This window comes from Habropoda laboriosa, unplaced genomic scaffold (genome assembly GCF_001263275.1).
Source record: "Habropoda laboriosa isolate 0110345459 unplaced genomic scaffold, ASM126327v1 scaffold625, whole genome shotgun sequence".
Taxonomy (NCBI): domain Eukaryota; kingdom Metazoa; phylum Arthropoda; class Insecta; order Hymenoptera; family Apidae; genus Habropoda; species Habropoda laboriosa.
In genome coordinates, this window is record NW_017100729.1 from 86,550 (window position 1) to 102,776 (window position 16,227).

Here is a 16,227-nt window from a genome sequence, read left to right on the forward strand (position 1 = left end):
CAAAGATTTTTCCTACTGATAAGAAAAGCGTAAAAGAAGTCGTCGAATTGTTTATTGGCAATGATTTGTTTTAATTAATGGTAAATGAATCCAACATCTATTACCAGCAAAATAAGGACAAGATGAGTGAGGGGAAGAAAATGTCAAAGTGAAATGATATTACTCTAGCCGAGATGAAAAAATTTCTTGGCATGATTATAATGATGGGCCAGGTAAAGAAAGATGTAAAAAATGATTACTGGTCCTCAGAGTTTTATACGAAAACACCATCGTTCTCCACTATAATGCCACGTAATAGATTTCGCCAGATTTGGAACACGTGGCATTATTCGAACAATCAAACAATAACCGGTTCTAATAAGCTCGAGAAGATTCAGCCCATACTGAGCTATTTATTAGATAAATTTAAATCGGTATACACGCCTAGGAAAGAACTTTCGCTTGATGAATCCATTATTCCATGGCGTGGAAAATTATCTATAAAAACATACAATCCGGCAAAAATAATAAAGTACGGCCTACTTTGCCGTATGCTATGCGAAGCTAGAAGCGGATATATTTCCAACATGGAAATATACTGTGCAGAAAGCAAAAAATTGGACCAGACAATAATGTCATTACTTGATAAAAATATATGTTTGGGATACCACTTATACATGGACAACTATTATAACAGCATTAATACCGCAGAATTGCTTATGAAAAATGGTACACGAGTTTGCGGTACAATTAGAGCAAATAGAGGTGTTTCCGAGTCTTTACGGCATCTCAGATTGAAAACTGGAGAATATACTTGTAAAAGAAAGGGTGAAGTTTTAGTACAGGCGTGGAAGCCGAAACAGAAGATCGTATACATGGTTTCCATGATACATTCGGGAGAATTAACGAATACCAATAAAATGCACTGGAAAACGAAACAAGAAATTATAAAACCGCATTCCGTCATAGACTATAACAAATATATGATGGGTGTAGATTTGGCAGATCAGTATTTATCATATTATCCCATCATGAGAAAAACGGTGAAGTGGACAAAGAAGACAGTCTTGTTTCTTTTAAATTGCGGCTGGTCGGCAGTCTGCGTCGAGCCACGATATGTTAAAGAGTGACTTTTTCGTCTTTAAGACTTATTTTTGGAAAATCAAGTTTCAGCCCCAAGCTATATCTAATAAAGATAAAAAAAAACAACGTTTAAGAGAAAATTTATTTCTTTAGAAGTAAAGATACAAATCTTGGATCGTCTTTTAAAAGGAGAAAAAGCAGCTCACATTGGAAAAAGTCTTAATTTAAATGAAGCAACAGTCCGGACTATTAAGAAAAATGAAAAAGAAGTAAGAAGTGCAGTTGCTGCAAGATCTTCGATATCCGCAAAATATGCAGCTCGTCCCCGGACGCCAATAATTGAGAAAATGGAAAAGGCACTCAGCATTTGGATTGATGATAGCTGTAAAAAAAGAATTCCATTGGATGATAACATCATTAAGCAAAAAGCACTTAAAATTTACAAACACCTTAAAGAACATGGAGAATCTTCTGTCAACCCAGATTTTGTGGCAAGTAAAGGTTGGTTCGAAAAATTTAAAAAGCGCTTTGCAATTCATAGCATAAAAATTCCAGGAGAAACTGCGTCGGCTGATCATGAAGCTGCCAGGACGTATCCAGAAAAAATTCAAAACATTATAGAACAGCAAGGATATACAGCACATCAAGTTTTCAATGTCGACGAAACTGGGCTTTGGTGGGAAAATATACCCAGTAGAACCTTTATATCGAAAAAAGAAAAGACTGCTCCCGGATTTAAGGTGTCTAATGATCGTATAACGCTACTTTTGTGCAGTAATGGGTCGGGAGACTTTATGACAAAACCCTTGCTAGTTTATAGATCTTTAAATCCCCGTGCACTTAAAGGCGTAAATAAAAACACCTTACCGGTATATTGGAAAGCAAATCCACGAGCTTGGGTGACTGGAAATTTATTTAAAGATTGGTTTTTAAATTGTTTTGTGCCTAACGTTGAAAATTGTTTAAAACGGAAAAATTTGAGCTTCAAGGCGCTATTACTATTGTCATAGGAATGCTCTATGTCACCCACAAGATTTGAGTCATCTCAACGTCAAAATAGTGTTCCTACCACCTAACACTACTTCGTTGCTCCAACCATTGGATCAAGGTATTATTTATACCTTTAAAACTTATTACATAAGAAGAACATTACAGTGGATTTTAGACGTAACCAATTCGAAATCAATTAATGTAATGGAAGCTTGGAAGCAATTTTCAATTAAGCACTGCATCGACGTCATATCTTTGTCGCTGAAAGAACTAAAAACATCAACGTTAAATGCATGTTGGAAGAAGATATGGCCAGCTTCAGTTGAAATAGAAAACGTGCTTGAATCGTCAGAAAATTAAAAACTGGTGGCATATTAGAACTTGCTAAATCGATCGGAGGCGCAGGCTTTGTGGATATGACTATTGAGGACGTTCAATTCTATTAGTGGAAGAAGAAGTTGACGAAGCGGATTTGATGGAAATGGCATCCGAAGTTGGAAATCAAATCGATTCTGAGGACAATAGCACTGATAAAGATTGTAAAGTTAATAATTTATCATTAAAAAAATTAGAAGAAGGCCTAAGCTTAGCTGAAAATCTTGAATCATTTTCCTTGAATGCAGACCCTTCCGCTGAAAGAAGCCGAAAATTTAAAAGGGAGCTGCAAAATTGTCTATCTTCATACAATGAAATCTATAATGACCTTGTAAGAACCAGCAAACAAACCAAAATTACAGATTTTTTAAAGAGAATAGAAAGTGCAAAAAATCTAAATGAAGAAGAAGGTTCAGAAAGTGAAGGTGATATCGTTTAACCGAAAAAACGTTCTCGTTTGAAGAAATTTATTAAATTAAGGTTACATTAAATGAAAATAATATTTTTTGTTTTGTTTCGTTTTGTGTCATACGTATATTTATATTTTTAATAAAAATTAAGTTGCTTATATGGAATTAAAAAGAAATGTTTGTTTTTAATAAGTTTTCGGAACGTAACCCCCCTTTTTGTACTGGCTCTGGGTCTCATATAACACGGTTTCACACAACACGGCATTTTCTAGGAACCTATCTACCGTGTTATAGGAGGGTTACCTGTACACAGATTTACGAAGAAATTAAGAACCAGCCTACCGGGTGGACAAATCGCAATTCCAGATAACATGCCCCTGAGCTACACCCCTCGGTAAACAGAATGTGAATCATCCGACTTTGATATATCATAATACCTAATCAACTCGCTCACCTATGACGAAAACTCAAATCAAAGATTTGAAGTTAATGTTTTGGAACCCAAGAAGCATTATGAGAAGAAACGACGAACTCTCCAAAATTCTCACAGACTTGGATATTTTCATATTTGTGGAATCTTGGCTCTCAAAAAGAACACCTCAAGAGGAAAACTTCCACTACAGCAGCTTCAAAACCTTCAGAAAAGACCGCCCCCATTCAAGAGGAGGCGGAATTCTTATCTTAATTCACAAAAACCTTGCATACGTAGAACTCAATATTTTTAAGACTCCTGACGATTCCGTAGAATTAGCTGGCATTAAAATCACTAATGTTAAACCCGTTTCGGGTATCATTGTTTGTTACAGAACCCCCGGGGTAACTCTTTCACAGTCTCAATGGGACCAAATACTTGATAATACCGACCAGAAAAATCACACAATTTTAATGGGGAATTTTAATGCCCACCACAAAAATTGGAACTGTAAGAAAAGTGATTCTAACGGTGAAAGACTCCTTAAAAACTTCAGCAAATCGAACTTGTTCCTGCATAACTTCAAATCCTCCACATATGTACAACACAATACAACATCGAATCTCGATGTAATATTTTCTTCATTTAATATTGCCGATAAAATTAACGTTAAAGTGAACGACGAAACCTGGGGTTCTGACCATTATCAGATTTTTATAGACTTCAACCTGAAAAAGGTTGTATATCACAAAAAATCCTTTAATATCAAGTCAAAAGGAACTAATAGGATAAATGTTTGCCAAAACCTAGACGAAAACTTTCACTACTTATTGTCAACCGAATATGACAAATTAACAGGTCAAGAAAAATATGCCGCTTTTACAAGTATGATAACCAGTGCTGTCAAATCAAACACACCGAGAAAAAGAATAGTAAACAACAAACTCCACAGAAACCCTGTACCTTGGTGGGATCTAGAAGGTAAGAAGGTCAAACGACTTAGGAAGGCAGCTTTTAAAAAATAACGATTCATAAAAGACCTCAAAGAAGACATAAATTATAAAAAACTTTCGGCCCTAGCTAGAAAAACTTTTAGAGAGGAAAAAAGGGGAAAATTCAAAGAATTTGTAGAAAACCTAGACTTTAACTGTAGCAAAACTTATGTATGGAACACCAGCAAAATCCTAAAAAACAAATGGGTCAAAGTCACACCTTCTCACAGGTCTGAGAACCATTAACGGGAAAACCAAAGCAGGGAAGCCCTAGATAAAATTAGCCCCCCCTAGGTACCCAACGATCCTGACTGGTTTCCAATATGCGACGAAAACGAATTTTTGAGCTCTCCATTTAACTTTATTGAATTTAACACCGCTCATTATAGCAAGAACGCCAATTCAGCTCCTGGTATCGATGAAATTGACAACGAAATCCTCCAAAAACTACCATTAAAATTCAAACTTATTCAACGAAATGTACACTAAGAATAATTACCCAGATGAGTGGAGAAAATCCACTTCATCAGTAAAACGGACGGGAAAAAAGTCAGGCCCATTTCCTTAACTTCATGTCTCTGTAAACTTTTCGAATCTATGCTAAAAAATAGAATAGAATGGTGGGTAGAATGTAGAATAGAATAGATAACCTGACAAACTTAACATTGAACGTAGAAGAAGCCTTCAGCAATAAAAAGAAGTCTCCTGGTAGTATACTTAGAGACATTGATAGGGCATTTAATAATGTAAATGTAGACATTCTTCTAGAACAGTTAGCAGGTATCGGATGTCCCACTAACACAATTCAATTCATTAAATCCTTAATCTCCGAAAGATCAGTTTACTCAGACGCTTCAGTTCAGGGCTAAGAAAATGTATAAAGGTGTACCATAAGGAGGAGTTTTAAATTCTTTATTATTCAACATATTCATTTCCAAAATAGCAGAAAATTTTCCCAAAAGTGTAACGATTTCCAAATACGCAGACTATATAACTGTATATGGCAAACGAAAACAAACACTCGAAAAAGAGATCACTGCAATTCATGATAATTTATGTAACATAAGATTGGAACTATCGACACACAAAACTATTTTCATACACTTTAACAAACGTAACATACAACCAGGACAAACTGAAATAAAATAAATAATACCACCGTCAAATCAAGCGAATCCGCTCACATTTTGGGCGTAACTTTCGATTACAAAATGACATTTAGCCAGCAAATTGACCTAATTCAAAAAAAGTGCTCACGAGCCATAAACATAATTAAATTCTTGAGAGACACGTGGTGGGGAACGAACCCAGAATCTCTTATCACACAATACAGGGTGTTCCGTTTAACATGGATTCGTTAATATCTTCATTACCTTTACTGATACGCAAAATTGTGTGAGGACAAAGTTGTTGGGTTTAGAATGAGGGATATTGCGATCTGTGAATTTTTTGGCAAGGTCGTTTCCATTCCCGATTTTCAAGGTCATCGTCATTTTTTTGCAGACAACGTGTTTTTTGTAATGCAATATTGTAGTGGACATCAAGACGAATTCAAAGGTATACAACACCACGACCTTGTAATTACATTAAATGAAAAAAATAACAATAATTCAGAAAAGAATTGGAAAGTGAACATTTCGTGTTTTTTGGGCAAAATCTTTATTCTAACAAATGTTCCAAATGATTTCCATTTACTTCAAGGCATTTTCGAATACGAAGTACAAAGTTTTTCCTTGTGCGTTCAATCATAACTGCAGGAATGGCATTGCAAGCGTGTACAATTCTTTCCTGCATGTTATGTGCTATGGTTGGGATATCATTATAAGCTAGACTTTTCACGTGTCCTCAGGAAAAAATCGAGCGGAGTTTGATCTGGTGATCTAGCTGGCCAACAGATTCTTGAACCACGACCTATCCACCGATCAGGAAACATTTCGTTTAGAGTATCTCGTACATTTCTTGCATAATGTGCAGGACACTCATCGTGATGATACCACATTCTCCTTCGGTAATGTAATGGCACGTCATGAAGCAGCAATGGTAATTCATTTTTTAAGAAATTGACGTATTTTTGTGCATTTGTTATCGTATCCATTTTCGACCGATGGATCCTTTAAGACTTTTATTCCTCCAAATGAGTACTATATGATGCAATAAAAAAAATTTGATCTTGACGGAGAAATTCAAATTTTTCGGCAACTTTATTTACAGATCTCCACCGATTCAAAGCTGTAGAATCAACTGGTGAAGCCACGACAAAACATTTTGTAAAATACAGGGTTATACCCTGTACATACATGCTTTAGAAGTTTTGACTGGAAAGAAACTCAGAATGAAAACAGCAAAAGATACAGAACCAACCAAAAGAGGAAGATGCTATCAATGTATGAAGGAAGCTAAAAACAAACGAATAGAATATAATAATTTATCGAAACCAAAGCAAAGCTGCTACAAATGTAAAAATCTCGTATGTAGAAAGCACTCAGAAAATATTATATTCTGCCATTCATGTATAACATCAGACGAATCATGAGAAGAATCAAGTTTAGACTAGTTTCATGCTAGTATACACTATCATATAATATTATTCTTTTTTATAAATATACATATAAATACAATGCAAAAAATATGCTATATAGTTCATAAAGCATCACATGTTCAAATATTACAAAACTTTTTACAAAAAACAATTTTTTTTTAGGATAAATGAGTAAAAAGTAGTGTGGGTTCGAGGACCCTCCCCCGTTGGGACTCCGCGGGACGGCTCGAGGCTTGGGAATGGTAGGGTTGAGTGCGTATTAATTCATTACATGTACTTTCTATGTATATAAAATCTTTAACAGAAAGGATTAATTTTCACAGAGATATCGCGTCCACGCTTATGTGAAACAAGCTACATCAGAAGCGTCAAGGAAAAAATGATTGAAAAAGGTACAGATTAATAATTGTAAACTAATAGCATTAATAGATTCTAGCAGCGACCTAAATTTAATGCGAGCTGATCATTACGTAAAAATTGGCGCACCTAGACTAAATAATAGAATTTTGCGAATTCGTGGTGTTAGAGTAGAGAGTAATTATACGTTAGGAGAATTTTTTATAACTATAAAATGAAATAGATTTATTGCATGTTACAGTTCCTGAACATAGAGAAATAATAAAAGATTTAGTTGAAAAGTATAAGTCTAATAAAACACGCAAAGTAGGGGTTACAATGAATATTGTTCTCAGTGACGATATACCTACCTGTTTACCAGAGACCGCGAAGATTATGCCCTCAAGAAAAGACCGAGGTCAATGAACAAACAGATCCATGGGTAAAAGGTGGAATTGTGAGACTATCGCATTCAAATTATGCAAGTCCCATAATACTAGTTAAGAAAAAGAATGGTTCGACCAGAATCTGTGTAGAATATAGACAGTTAAACTAAAAAATAATAAAGAACAGATACCCTTTGCCTTTAATAGAGGACCAATTAGATTCACTGCAGGGCGTGAAAATACTTAGCACCCTAGATTTGAAGAACGGTTTCTTTCATGGACCCGTCGAAGAGAAAAGTCAGAAATATACCGCTTTTGTTGTACCCAATGGCCATTATGAATTTTTAAAAGTACCTTTCAGACTCTGTAATTCCCCAGCTATTTTCCAAAAATTTATACATGCCGTGTTTAGAGAATTAATAGCGTCTGGCATCGTCCGCACGTACTTAGACGATATAATAGTTCTAGCCAATAATATTATAAAAACAATCGAAAACTTTAGAGTTGTATTAGAAGCAGCACGACAATACGGATTAGTCATTAACTGAAGTAAATGTAGCCTCTTACAAACAAGAATAGAATACTTAAGGCATATTGTCGAAAATGGGTGTATTCAACCGTCGAAATAGAAAACCAGTGCCGTAATGAAATTTCCGAAACTCAAAGTTCAAAGTTTCTTTAGGATTGACGGGATACTTTAGGAAGTTCATCCACCAATATTCAATTATAGCACGTCCATTGTCGAATTTGTTGAAGTATTTCTAATAACACCCTGTAGAAATAATCAAGTGAGGACGACAATGTCTCAGCGTTCTTTTAAACAAAGGTACTAAGACTTTCACTAGATGTGTCTGGTGTTCGTCTTAGATTCAAGCACTGCACACTGCGATATAATAAAGTAAACAGTTCCTAGGTATAAGCGGGCCCCAACTTTCCTTTTTGGGTGTCCAGGAACAGTTCGTTAGAGCATTTGAAACAGTAAAGACGTTTCCTCTGAATCCGATAATAAATAGTATATTAACAGTTTACAAAGACTATTTCACTTCCATAACCCATTTCCAATAGGTTATGGCCCAGATTGCGTTGTATAAACTATTTTAGTGTAAAAACTGTGTATTGTGGTGTTTAAACAATATTTAAAATATAGTTACAGTATAAACGTTATATATTTACGTGTCTTTAGTTTAATAATATTTGATTTAGTTCTAGTGCTTAGTGTTTTAGTGTAGTTAGTGTTTAGTGGTGAAAGATACAAGATGTGGAAGTTAGGAATACGCGCGTTGATGAATGAAACAGATGTTCTTAAAGTTATAGATAAAGACATTCCTACAAAGTTAAGTGTTGAATGGATCAGAGCGGAAAGAGTAGCCAAGAATCTGATAGTAGAATATTTATCAGACTCATTTCTGGGTTTTGTGCAAACTGGAAGTACAGCGAGGGAAGTATTAAAAGGCTTAAACGCGATCTACGAAAGGAAGAGTCTAGCCACTCAATTAGCCGTAAGAAAAAAACTATAGAGTCGCAAATAGCAGAGTGATGCGCCATTGATAAAACACTTCACCATTTTTGATGACCTAATTACAGAATTATCAGCAGCAAGAGCAAAATTGAAAGAAACAAACTTTCACGCCTACTGTTAACTATCCCTGCATCGTACTGTTAGGATAAACACGAATTTCCACCACTCCTTACACTATGGGTGGAGGGCCATCTTCACGCCGCGCGTCAGTTTTCCCTAAAAGTTGTAACTTCAGTTTATTAATTTTGTTAAGAGTTGATCTTCGGAATTAAAAGAGTTATTTTTGTGAACGGAATACTGAGATTTTTGAAGTCCCTGTTAAACTGCGGCATAACAGTACGATGGTGTGATTACGGCCATCGAGACATTGTCAGAAGACAATTTAACTGTATCGTTCGTGAAGATGAGACTTTAGATCACGAAGTGAAGATAAGAACGGAGAACGATTGTACACGTATGAAAGTACTTCATATACAAACCGTCAAAAGAAATAAAGCTCTGGCTCAAAAATCATTCTTTAAAAATAAAGCAATGGAGAAATCAGGAAATTACAGCAACAAAGGTCCGATGATAAAATATCATCAATGTGGGAGATATGGCCACAAGACAAAGGACTGCTATCACTACACGAGGAACCAGCAATACAACGAGGAAAGGAAAAGAAGTATACAAACGGTTCAAATTTCTGAACCACGTGGCTCGCAAGAAAATACTTCCGGATTCGCCTTTATGGCTGGAAACCATCAAGTTCAAAAATCTGAAGAAAAATTAACATTTTCACTGGATTCAGGTGCCTCGGATCATATAATAAAAACGGAAAATTTATTTTCCAAATATGTTATGCTGCAACCGACGGTGAAAATCTCAGTTGCCTAAACTGGGACTTTCATAACGGCGACGAAGAAAGGAAATATCAATGTCACCAGCAATTTAGAAATTGACGGTATACTAGAAGACGTCCTGTACTACCCAGATGTGCCGTACAACTTATTGTCGGTGCGAAGAATGCAGCAGGCAGGTTTGCGCATCACCTTCAACGAGGAAGGGATCGAGATAAGCAAAAATGGTAAAATGGTAATGTATGGTAAGCCCATGGACAATTTAATAACTATTGATTTTAAAGTTAATGTAAAAAGAATAGGAAACAGAAATTCTCAGATTCATAACGCAATAATTAATAATTATGAACTGTGGCATAAACGCCTAGGCCACATTGGCAAAGCTAAATTCTTGGAATTGAAAGATAAACAAATGGTCGACAACATAGAGTATATTGAGAAAGTTATACCTACAAATAATTTATGCGAAACTTGTATAAATTGCAAATAAGCAAGATTACCATTTGAAAAAGCCATAGATAAAAATCATATAAAACGACCACTGTTTATTGTTCACTCAGATATTTGTGGTCCTATCACTCCATCTACTATTAATGATAAAAATTATTAGGTATTATTCGTAGATGAGTACACTTACTATTGCGTCACATATTTAATCACTTATAAGTCAGATGTTTTTTCTGTCTTCCAAGATTTTGTTGTAAAAAGTGAGGTTCACTTTAATTTAAAAATCGTGAATTTATATTGTGACAATGGTTTTTTTTTTCTCCAAGAATCTTTACAATTTGTCTAGCAAGGACATTCGGTAAATTGTAGTATCGGGTTTGGTTAATATTAACACGTAGAAATTATCCCTGTGGATAACATCTGTTGAGGCTTGATGCCGTTAGGATAGAAGATCCTTTGGGTGTTTCCTATGCAGTCTGCGAGGCAGACTGGTTTTATACAGTTTTTTTGCTAGGTCGTTGGGATGACTGTCTATTCTTTTTTTATAGCTGTCGCAGCGACTAGTGATTTCATCAGAAACTGTTTCAACTTGGAGGTCCTTCCGAAGGTCGTCATTTCGAACATACCATGGAGCATTGGTTACTGTTCTAAGAATTATAGATTGTAATGACTCAATTTTAGCAATGTGGCTTTTGGCTGCCATGCCCCACATCTCGATGCCATAGGTCCAGATGGGCTTTATAATTGCTTTGTAGATTAAAAGTTTATTGTCAAGACTTAATTTAGATTTTTTGCATGTAAGCCAGCACATGTTTCTCCTCTTGATGCGGATTTGGTCGATTTTAGAACGTATGTGTGTTTCCATGTTAATTTTGAATCCAAGTGTAGTCCCAGTTATTTCACTGATTTGGTTTGTGGTACGGAAGTATTGTTGAGTTTAAGATCCGAAATAGTACCATTCTTTAAGGTGAACCTTAAGGTGAAAAGGTTCTTTTATTTTCCATCGGTGCAACCATTCTTCTAATTTTGTGATATATTACTGTAAGTTATCATACGCTGTCTTTGGGTCATTGTGGGCAGATAGTATAGCTGTGTCGTCTGCGAATGTAAATGTATCAGTTTCAATCACGGTTGGAATATCTGCTGTATATAATATGTACAAAAATGGGCCCAAGACACTACCCTGTGGGACGCCGGCTTCTAAGTCGTAAATGTCGTAACACTCGTCTAGATATTTGACGAAAAAGGTTCTTTGCTTTAAGTAGGATTTGATGAGTTTGTAGTAGGCCTTGGGAAATTTTTGATCAATTTTGTGTAGTAGACCTTCATGCCAGACTTTGTCAAATGCCTTTTCTATATCTAGAAAATGTGCCGTGCAGTATTGCTTGTGTTCGAGAGCATGTGTAATCTTATTTCTAAGTCTGTGTATCTGTTCCATTGTTGCGTGTTTGTTTCTGAATCCAAATTGATGTGACGGTATTAGGTTTTGCTCTATACTTATCTGTTTCATTCTTGTCAATATTGTTTTTTCCAATATTTTCGATGGTGTGAACAGTAGAGGGATAGGTCTATAGCATGATGGCAAGTGCAGATTTTTGTCGGGTTTATGTAGCATGATAATCTGTGCTATTTTCCAATTAATGGGAAAGTATTGGGTTCTTAGTATAGCATTAAATATTATGGTTAACATTCTGACAGCTTTAGGTGGAAGTTCTTTGATGATTTTTCTATTAATTAGGTCGAAACCGGGAGTTTTTTTAATTGAGATGGCGGCGATAAGATTTTTAACTTCCTTGACGGTGGTTCTTGGAATTTCTTGATTGTAATCAGTATTTGTCAGGATTGTAAAACTTGTGCTGACGTGATTGTCATTAGATTGGAAGGTGTTATATAAGTGTTCAGCGAAAACTGTAGCTTTTTCGTGGGCATTTCTTGCCCAGCTACCGTCGGATTTCTTGATGGCATGGGACAGTGTGGTAGGTCTTTTGAATCGTTTGGTGGCTTTCCATAACGAATAGTTCGTATCTTCGTTGGGAGAAAGACTATAGATGTATGAGTGGAATTCATCATTGCAATGCTGCAGTATTAGCTGTTTCACTTCTTTGGTGATTGCGTTGTCTTTTTTTGTTGAAAGAAGTTTTTTTGCTTTTGTCACTTGTATTTTATTTTACGTTTGAGCTTAATTTTTTGAATGATGTGTTCTGGATATGAATTAAATTGTCGTTTACATTTTGCTGGTTTAGTGGACATCCATCCTGCCTCTTGAATAAGATTAGTAAAATTAATCACAGCTGATTCTATTTGTTCAGGGGTTTTTAATGGTATATTGCAGTTTATATTGACTTCTAAGTAGTTTTTAAAGTGTGCCCAGTTTGTGGTATTGTTGCATAATGTTGTCATAGCTTGGGTAATAACGGGTTGGTGAAGATAGTCTAGTAGTATCGGTGAATGATCTGAACTGAGATCAAAGCAGGAGTGTACTTGAAAGTGAATTTTATTTAACCCTTTGATTATACCGAAGTCTAGTAAGTCAGGTGATTTGTCGTATGCAGCGGGCCAGTAGGTTGATTCATTGGTTGTTAGTGTATCTAGGGATAGTGTTCGTATAGTTTGTTCTAGCGTTTTTCCTCTGGGCGAGTTTGTTTTAGAGCCCCATAGAGCGTGCTTGGCGATATAATCACCAACAGCAATGAATTTGTTTCCTAGACTTTGAAAGAAGTTTGTGAATTGGTCTAAAGAGATTTTCTGCTTTGGGGGGGCAGTAAACTGCAGCCAGCGTGAGTTTGTGGTGCGTTGTGTTAATTGTTACTGAGGTAGCTTGTATGTTCATGTGTGCTATTGTATTTTGGAGGAAATGTTTGATGTCATTTTTTATGATTACTGCTGTTCCACCACGAGCCTTACCAGCTGGATGATTAGTGGTGTATATATTGTAGAGTGGTATTTTCATATAGTTTTTATCTGTTAGGTGGGCTTCTGCTACAAGCATTATATCGATTTTATTGATACTTAGAAAGGTTTTTAATTCTGGTAATCTTTGGTGTAGCCCGTTCGCGTTCCAGATAGCGATTTTTAATTTATAGTCCATTGTTATTTTGGTTTGTTAGTAAGCACGTTAGTAAGTAGTTCTAACAATAAGTTGATTTGTTTTGATTGTTCTTTTAACAGTTGTGATTGTTCGAATATCATGGTAGAGATGGATTCAGTGTTTTTTGCAGTTTGTAACAATAATTTTTAAATTTCAGATGTTTCTGATATTGATTCGTCATGTGTTATAAGAGGTTGCGTTCTGTTCCGTGTTATGTCAGCGTAGGACATTGTTCGTGGGGTCGGGTGACTGTGTGTATTGTTAGTGATACTATTTCGAATATTAGTCTGAGCTGGTGAAGAGGCAGTGTCTATGATTTTTTTAGCTCTAAGTGTAGGGTATAGTTTTTGCTGTAATTGTTTTCTTATTATACAACCTCTGTAGCTGGCTGGGTGATTTCCTTTGCAATTGTGACATTTTACTTCGTCTATTTTGCCGGATGTTGGGCAGTTTGAGGTGAGGTGCATGCCAGCACATTTTACACATGCAGGATTTCTAAAGCAGTAATTCTTTGTATGCCCGAAGCTTGACAACGTATGCATTGCGGTATATCTCTTTTGATTTTCGGTGGTTCGTATGTATGTGACAATGGTAGAGAATACTTATTTAACGAGATGAAAGATTATTGCGTACAAAGAGGTATTAATTTCTATTTAACACTTCCACGAACCTCTCAATTGAATGGTGTTTCAAAACGCATGGTTAGAACAATAATAGAAAAAGCACGCACGATGATAAGTGGTGCTAGTTTAGATAAAGTATTTTGGGAAGAAGCAGTACTTACTGCTACATATTTAATTAATTTAACCCCGACTAAAGCTTTAAAGCAGTGCTCCGCAACCGCTGTGCCGCGGCACACTAGTATGCCGCGATGATTTTCTCGAGAATAATTAAATTTTTTGACAACCACATTAGTTAGGAATTTCTCTAAGTCAAATATTCCTCTAACTTTTCGCCAATATGTAATTTCTCTGAGTCGAAATTATACATAAAACAAAAATATGTAGTTACGTTGTATGTATGTCATGTACATATACGTACTGTGAGTGTTGGGCGTATTGCGCCACTCGAGCGTCGGCACCTTTATGTCCGAGTGACGACGCACTTTTGTTCTATCTACTGAACCGATGACCGTTAGTCAGTCGTCATCCGAACGCGAAATAATAAAGACGTTGGCCCACCGAACACCGCATTTTTAGGTAATATTATTGTTATATCCTTAAAAAATATGGACAAGTATTTACGAGGAAAATACTCGAATTCACTGACAAATGATAATGAACCTAGCACAAGTAGTGCTGTAAAAAACAGAAGATTTTTGAAAGAAAGTATAACGAAGACTACATTCGATATGGATTTATGTGTTGTGATAAAGAAACGCCACCCAAACCAGAATGCATCATCTGTGGAGAAATGCTACCTAACGAAGCAATGGTACCCAGTAAACTGCTTCGCCATCTCAATTCAAACCATCGCAGTTACGCTAAGAAGGATAAATCATTTTTTCTTAGGCTGTTAGATCAAAGGCGAAAACAAAGGCAATCACTGTTATCGTCAGTCACAGTTTCTGATAAAATGTTAGAAACTAGTTACCATGTTGCAAGATTAATTGCACGTCAGAAAAAACCACATACTATTGGTGAGACACTCGTTAAACCAGCATGCATAGAAATTGTTAAATCCATGCTTGCGCATAGAGAAGTTAATGAAGTGAAAAAAGTACCGTTGTCAGCTGATCCTGTTAAAAAACGTATCAACGATATGTCGAGCAATATTTTAGGAATACTAATTGCAAAACTGAAAACGGCTCAGAAGTTTGCACTTCAAATTGATGAGACAACAGACATTAAAAACCGAGCACAACTGATAGCTATTGTACATTTCGTTGATGAGGGCACCATAACCATAAAAGAACACTATTTATTTTGCAACCAGCTTCCAGAGCGAATTACCGGCGAGGAAATTTTCCGAGTAACAGATGATTTTTTCAAAACCTATGATATTCCATGGAGTAATTTTAGTAGTATTTGCACGGATAGTGCTGCGGCAATGATGGACAATAAAAAAGGTTTTATTTCGTGCGTAAAACGGCAAAATCCTAATATAGAAATTACACACTGTTGCATACATCGCGAAGCATTCATGATTAAGAACTTGCCAATGGAACTATTGCAAACGATAAATCAATGCATTACTATCATAAACATTATTAAATCAAGAGCCCTAAATTCGCGTATTTTTAAACTAATGTGTGCAGAAATGGGATCGGATTATGAATCCCTATTGTTTTACACTGAGGTACGTTAGCTATCCCGAGGCAAAGTTTTGGCTAGATTGTTTGAGCTTCGCAACGAGGTTCGTGAGTTTTTGTTAAAACAAAATATGACCGAACTACACCAACTTTCTGAAGATAATCACTGGATGGCCAAACTTGCGTATATGGCTGATATCTTTGAGCACCTGAATGAACTGAATAAAAAAATGCAAGGGCGAAGCGAAAATTATCTGACGTGTTCCGGCAACTTAATGGGGTTTAAAAATAAGCTCGAACTTTGGCAAAAAGAGTTTCAAAAAGGATCTCTAGAAATGTTCCAAAGGACTTGCAAGTCCATGATTAAAAACAAACAATTAATTCTGGATCTGATTCAACCACATTTAAGTTTCTTGAAAGAGAAATTTAATCACTATTTTTTCACAATTAATGCGGAGCAATACAATTGGATAAGAAATCCTTTTCTAGCCGATGCCGAAAATTCAACAGAAGCACTTTCCCTTCAAATTCGAGAGGAATTTATAGAATTGAGGAACGACAGGACGCTGAAACTCAGCTTC

General features: G+C 35.9%; 3 protein-coding genes across 3 annotated transcripts; 2 read left to right on the top strand and 1 right to left on the bottom strand.

Moving 5' to 3' along the window:
• Window positions 1-122: 122 nt before the first annotated feature.
• On the top strand, window positions 123-1,109 carry LOC108577114 (piggyBac transposable element-derived protein 4-like). The gene is given in 1 exon segment (XM_017940216.1): window positions 123-1,109. A coding segment is annotated over 1 exon segment (987 nt).
• Window positions 1,110-11,343: 10,234 nt separating this feature from the next.
• On the bottom strand, window positions 11,344-13,395 carry LOC108577115 (RNA-directed DNA polymerase from mobile element jockey-like). Its single transcript, XM_017940217.1, has 3 exons — window positions 13,212-13,395; window positions 12,479-13,009; window positions 11,344-12,425 (listed from the first exon to the last, which is right to left on the bottom strand). The coding sequence occupies exons 1-3, from the start codon at window positions 13,393-13,395 to the stop codon at window positions 11,344-11,346; spliced, it is 1,797 nt and encodes a 598-aa protein (XP_017795706.1).
• A 1,228-nt stretch (window positions 13,396-14,623) lies between these two features.
• On the top strand, window positions 14,624-15,693 carry LOC108577116 (protein ZBED8-like; the record flags this gene model as incomplete). The annotated part of the gene is made up of 2 exons (XM_017940218.1): window positions 14,624-14,723; window positions 14,771-15,693. Coding segments are annotated over exons 1-2 (1,023 nt in total), but the record flags the coding sequence as incomplete, so codon positions are not given.
• Window positions 15,694-16,227: the final 534 nt, after the last annotated feature.

Excerpts from the sequence above, each read along its gene's own strand:
- LOC108577115 (XM_017940217.1), bottom strand. The coding sequence starts at position 13,395 with ATGGACTATAAATTAAAAATCGCTATCTGGAACGCGAACGGGCTACAC. Across the intron at positions 13,010-13,211 it reads CACCACTAATCATCCAGCTG|GAAACAAATTCATTGCTGTT; the intron begins GTAAGGCTCGTG and ends TTCAAAGTCTAG. Across the intron at positions 12,426-12,478 it reads TCAAAAAATTAAGCTCAAAC|ACAACGCAATCACCAAAGAA; the intron begins GTAAAATAAAAT and ends CAACAAAAAAAG.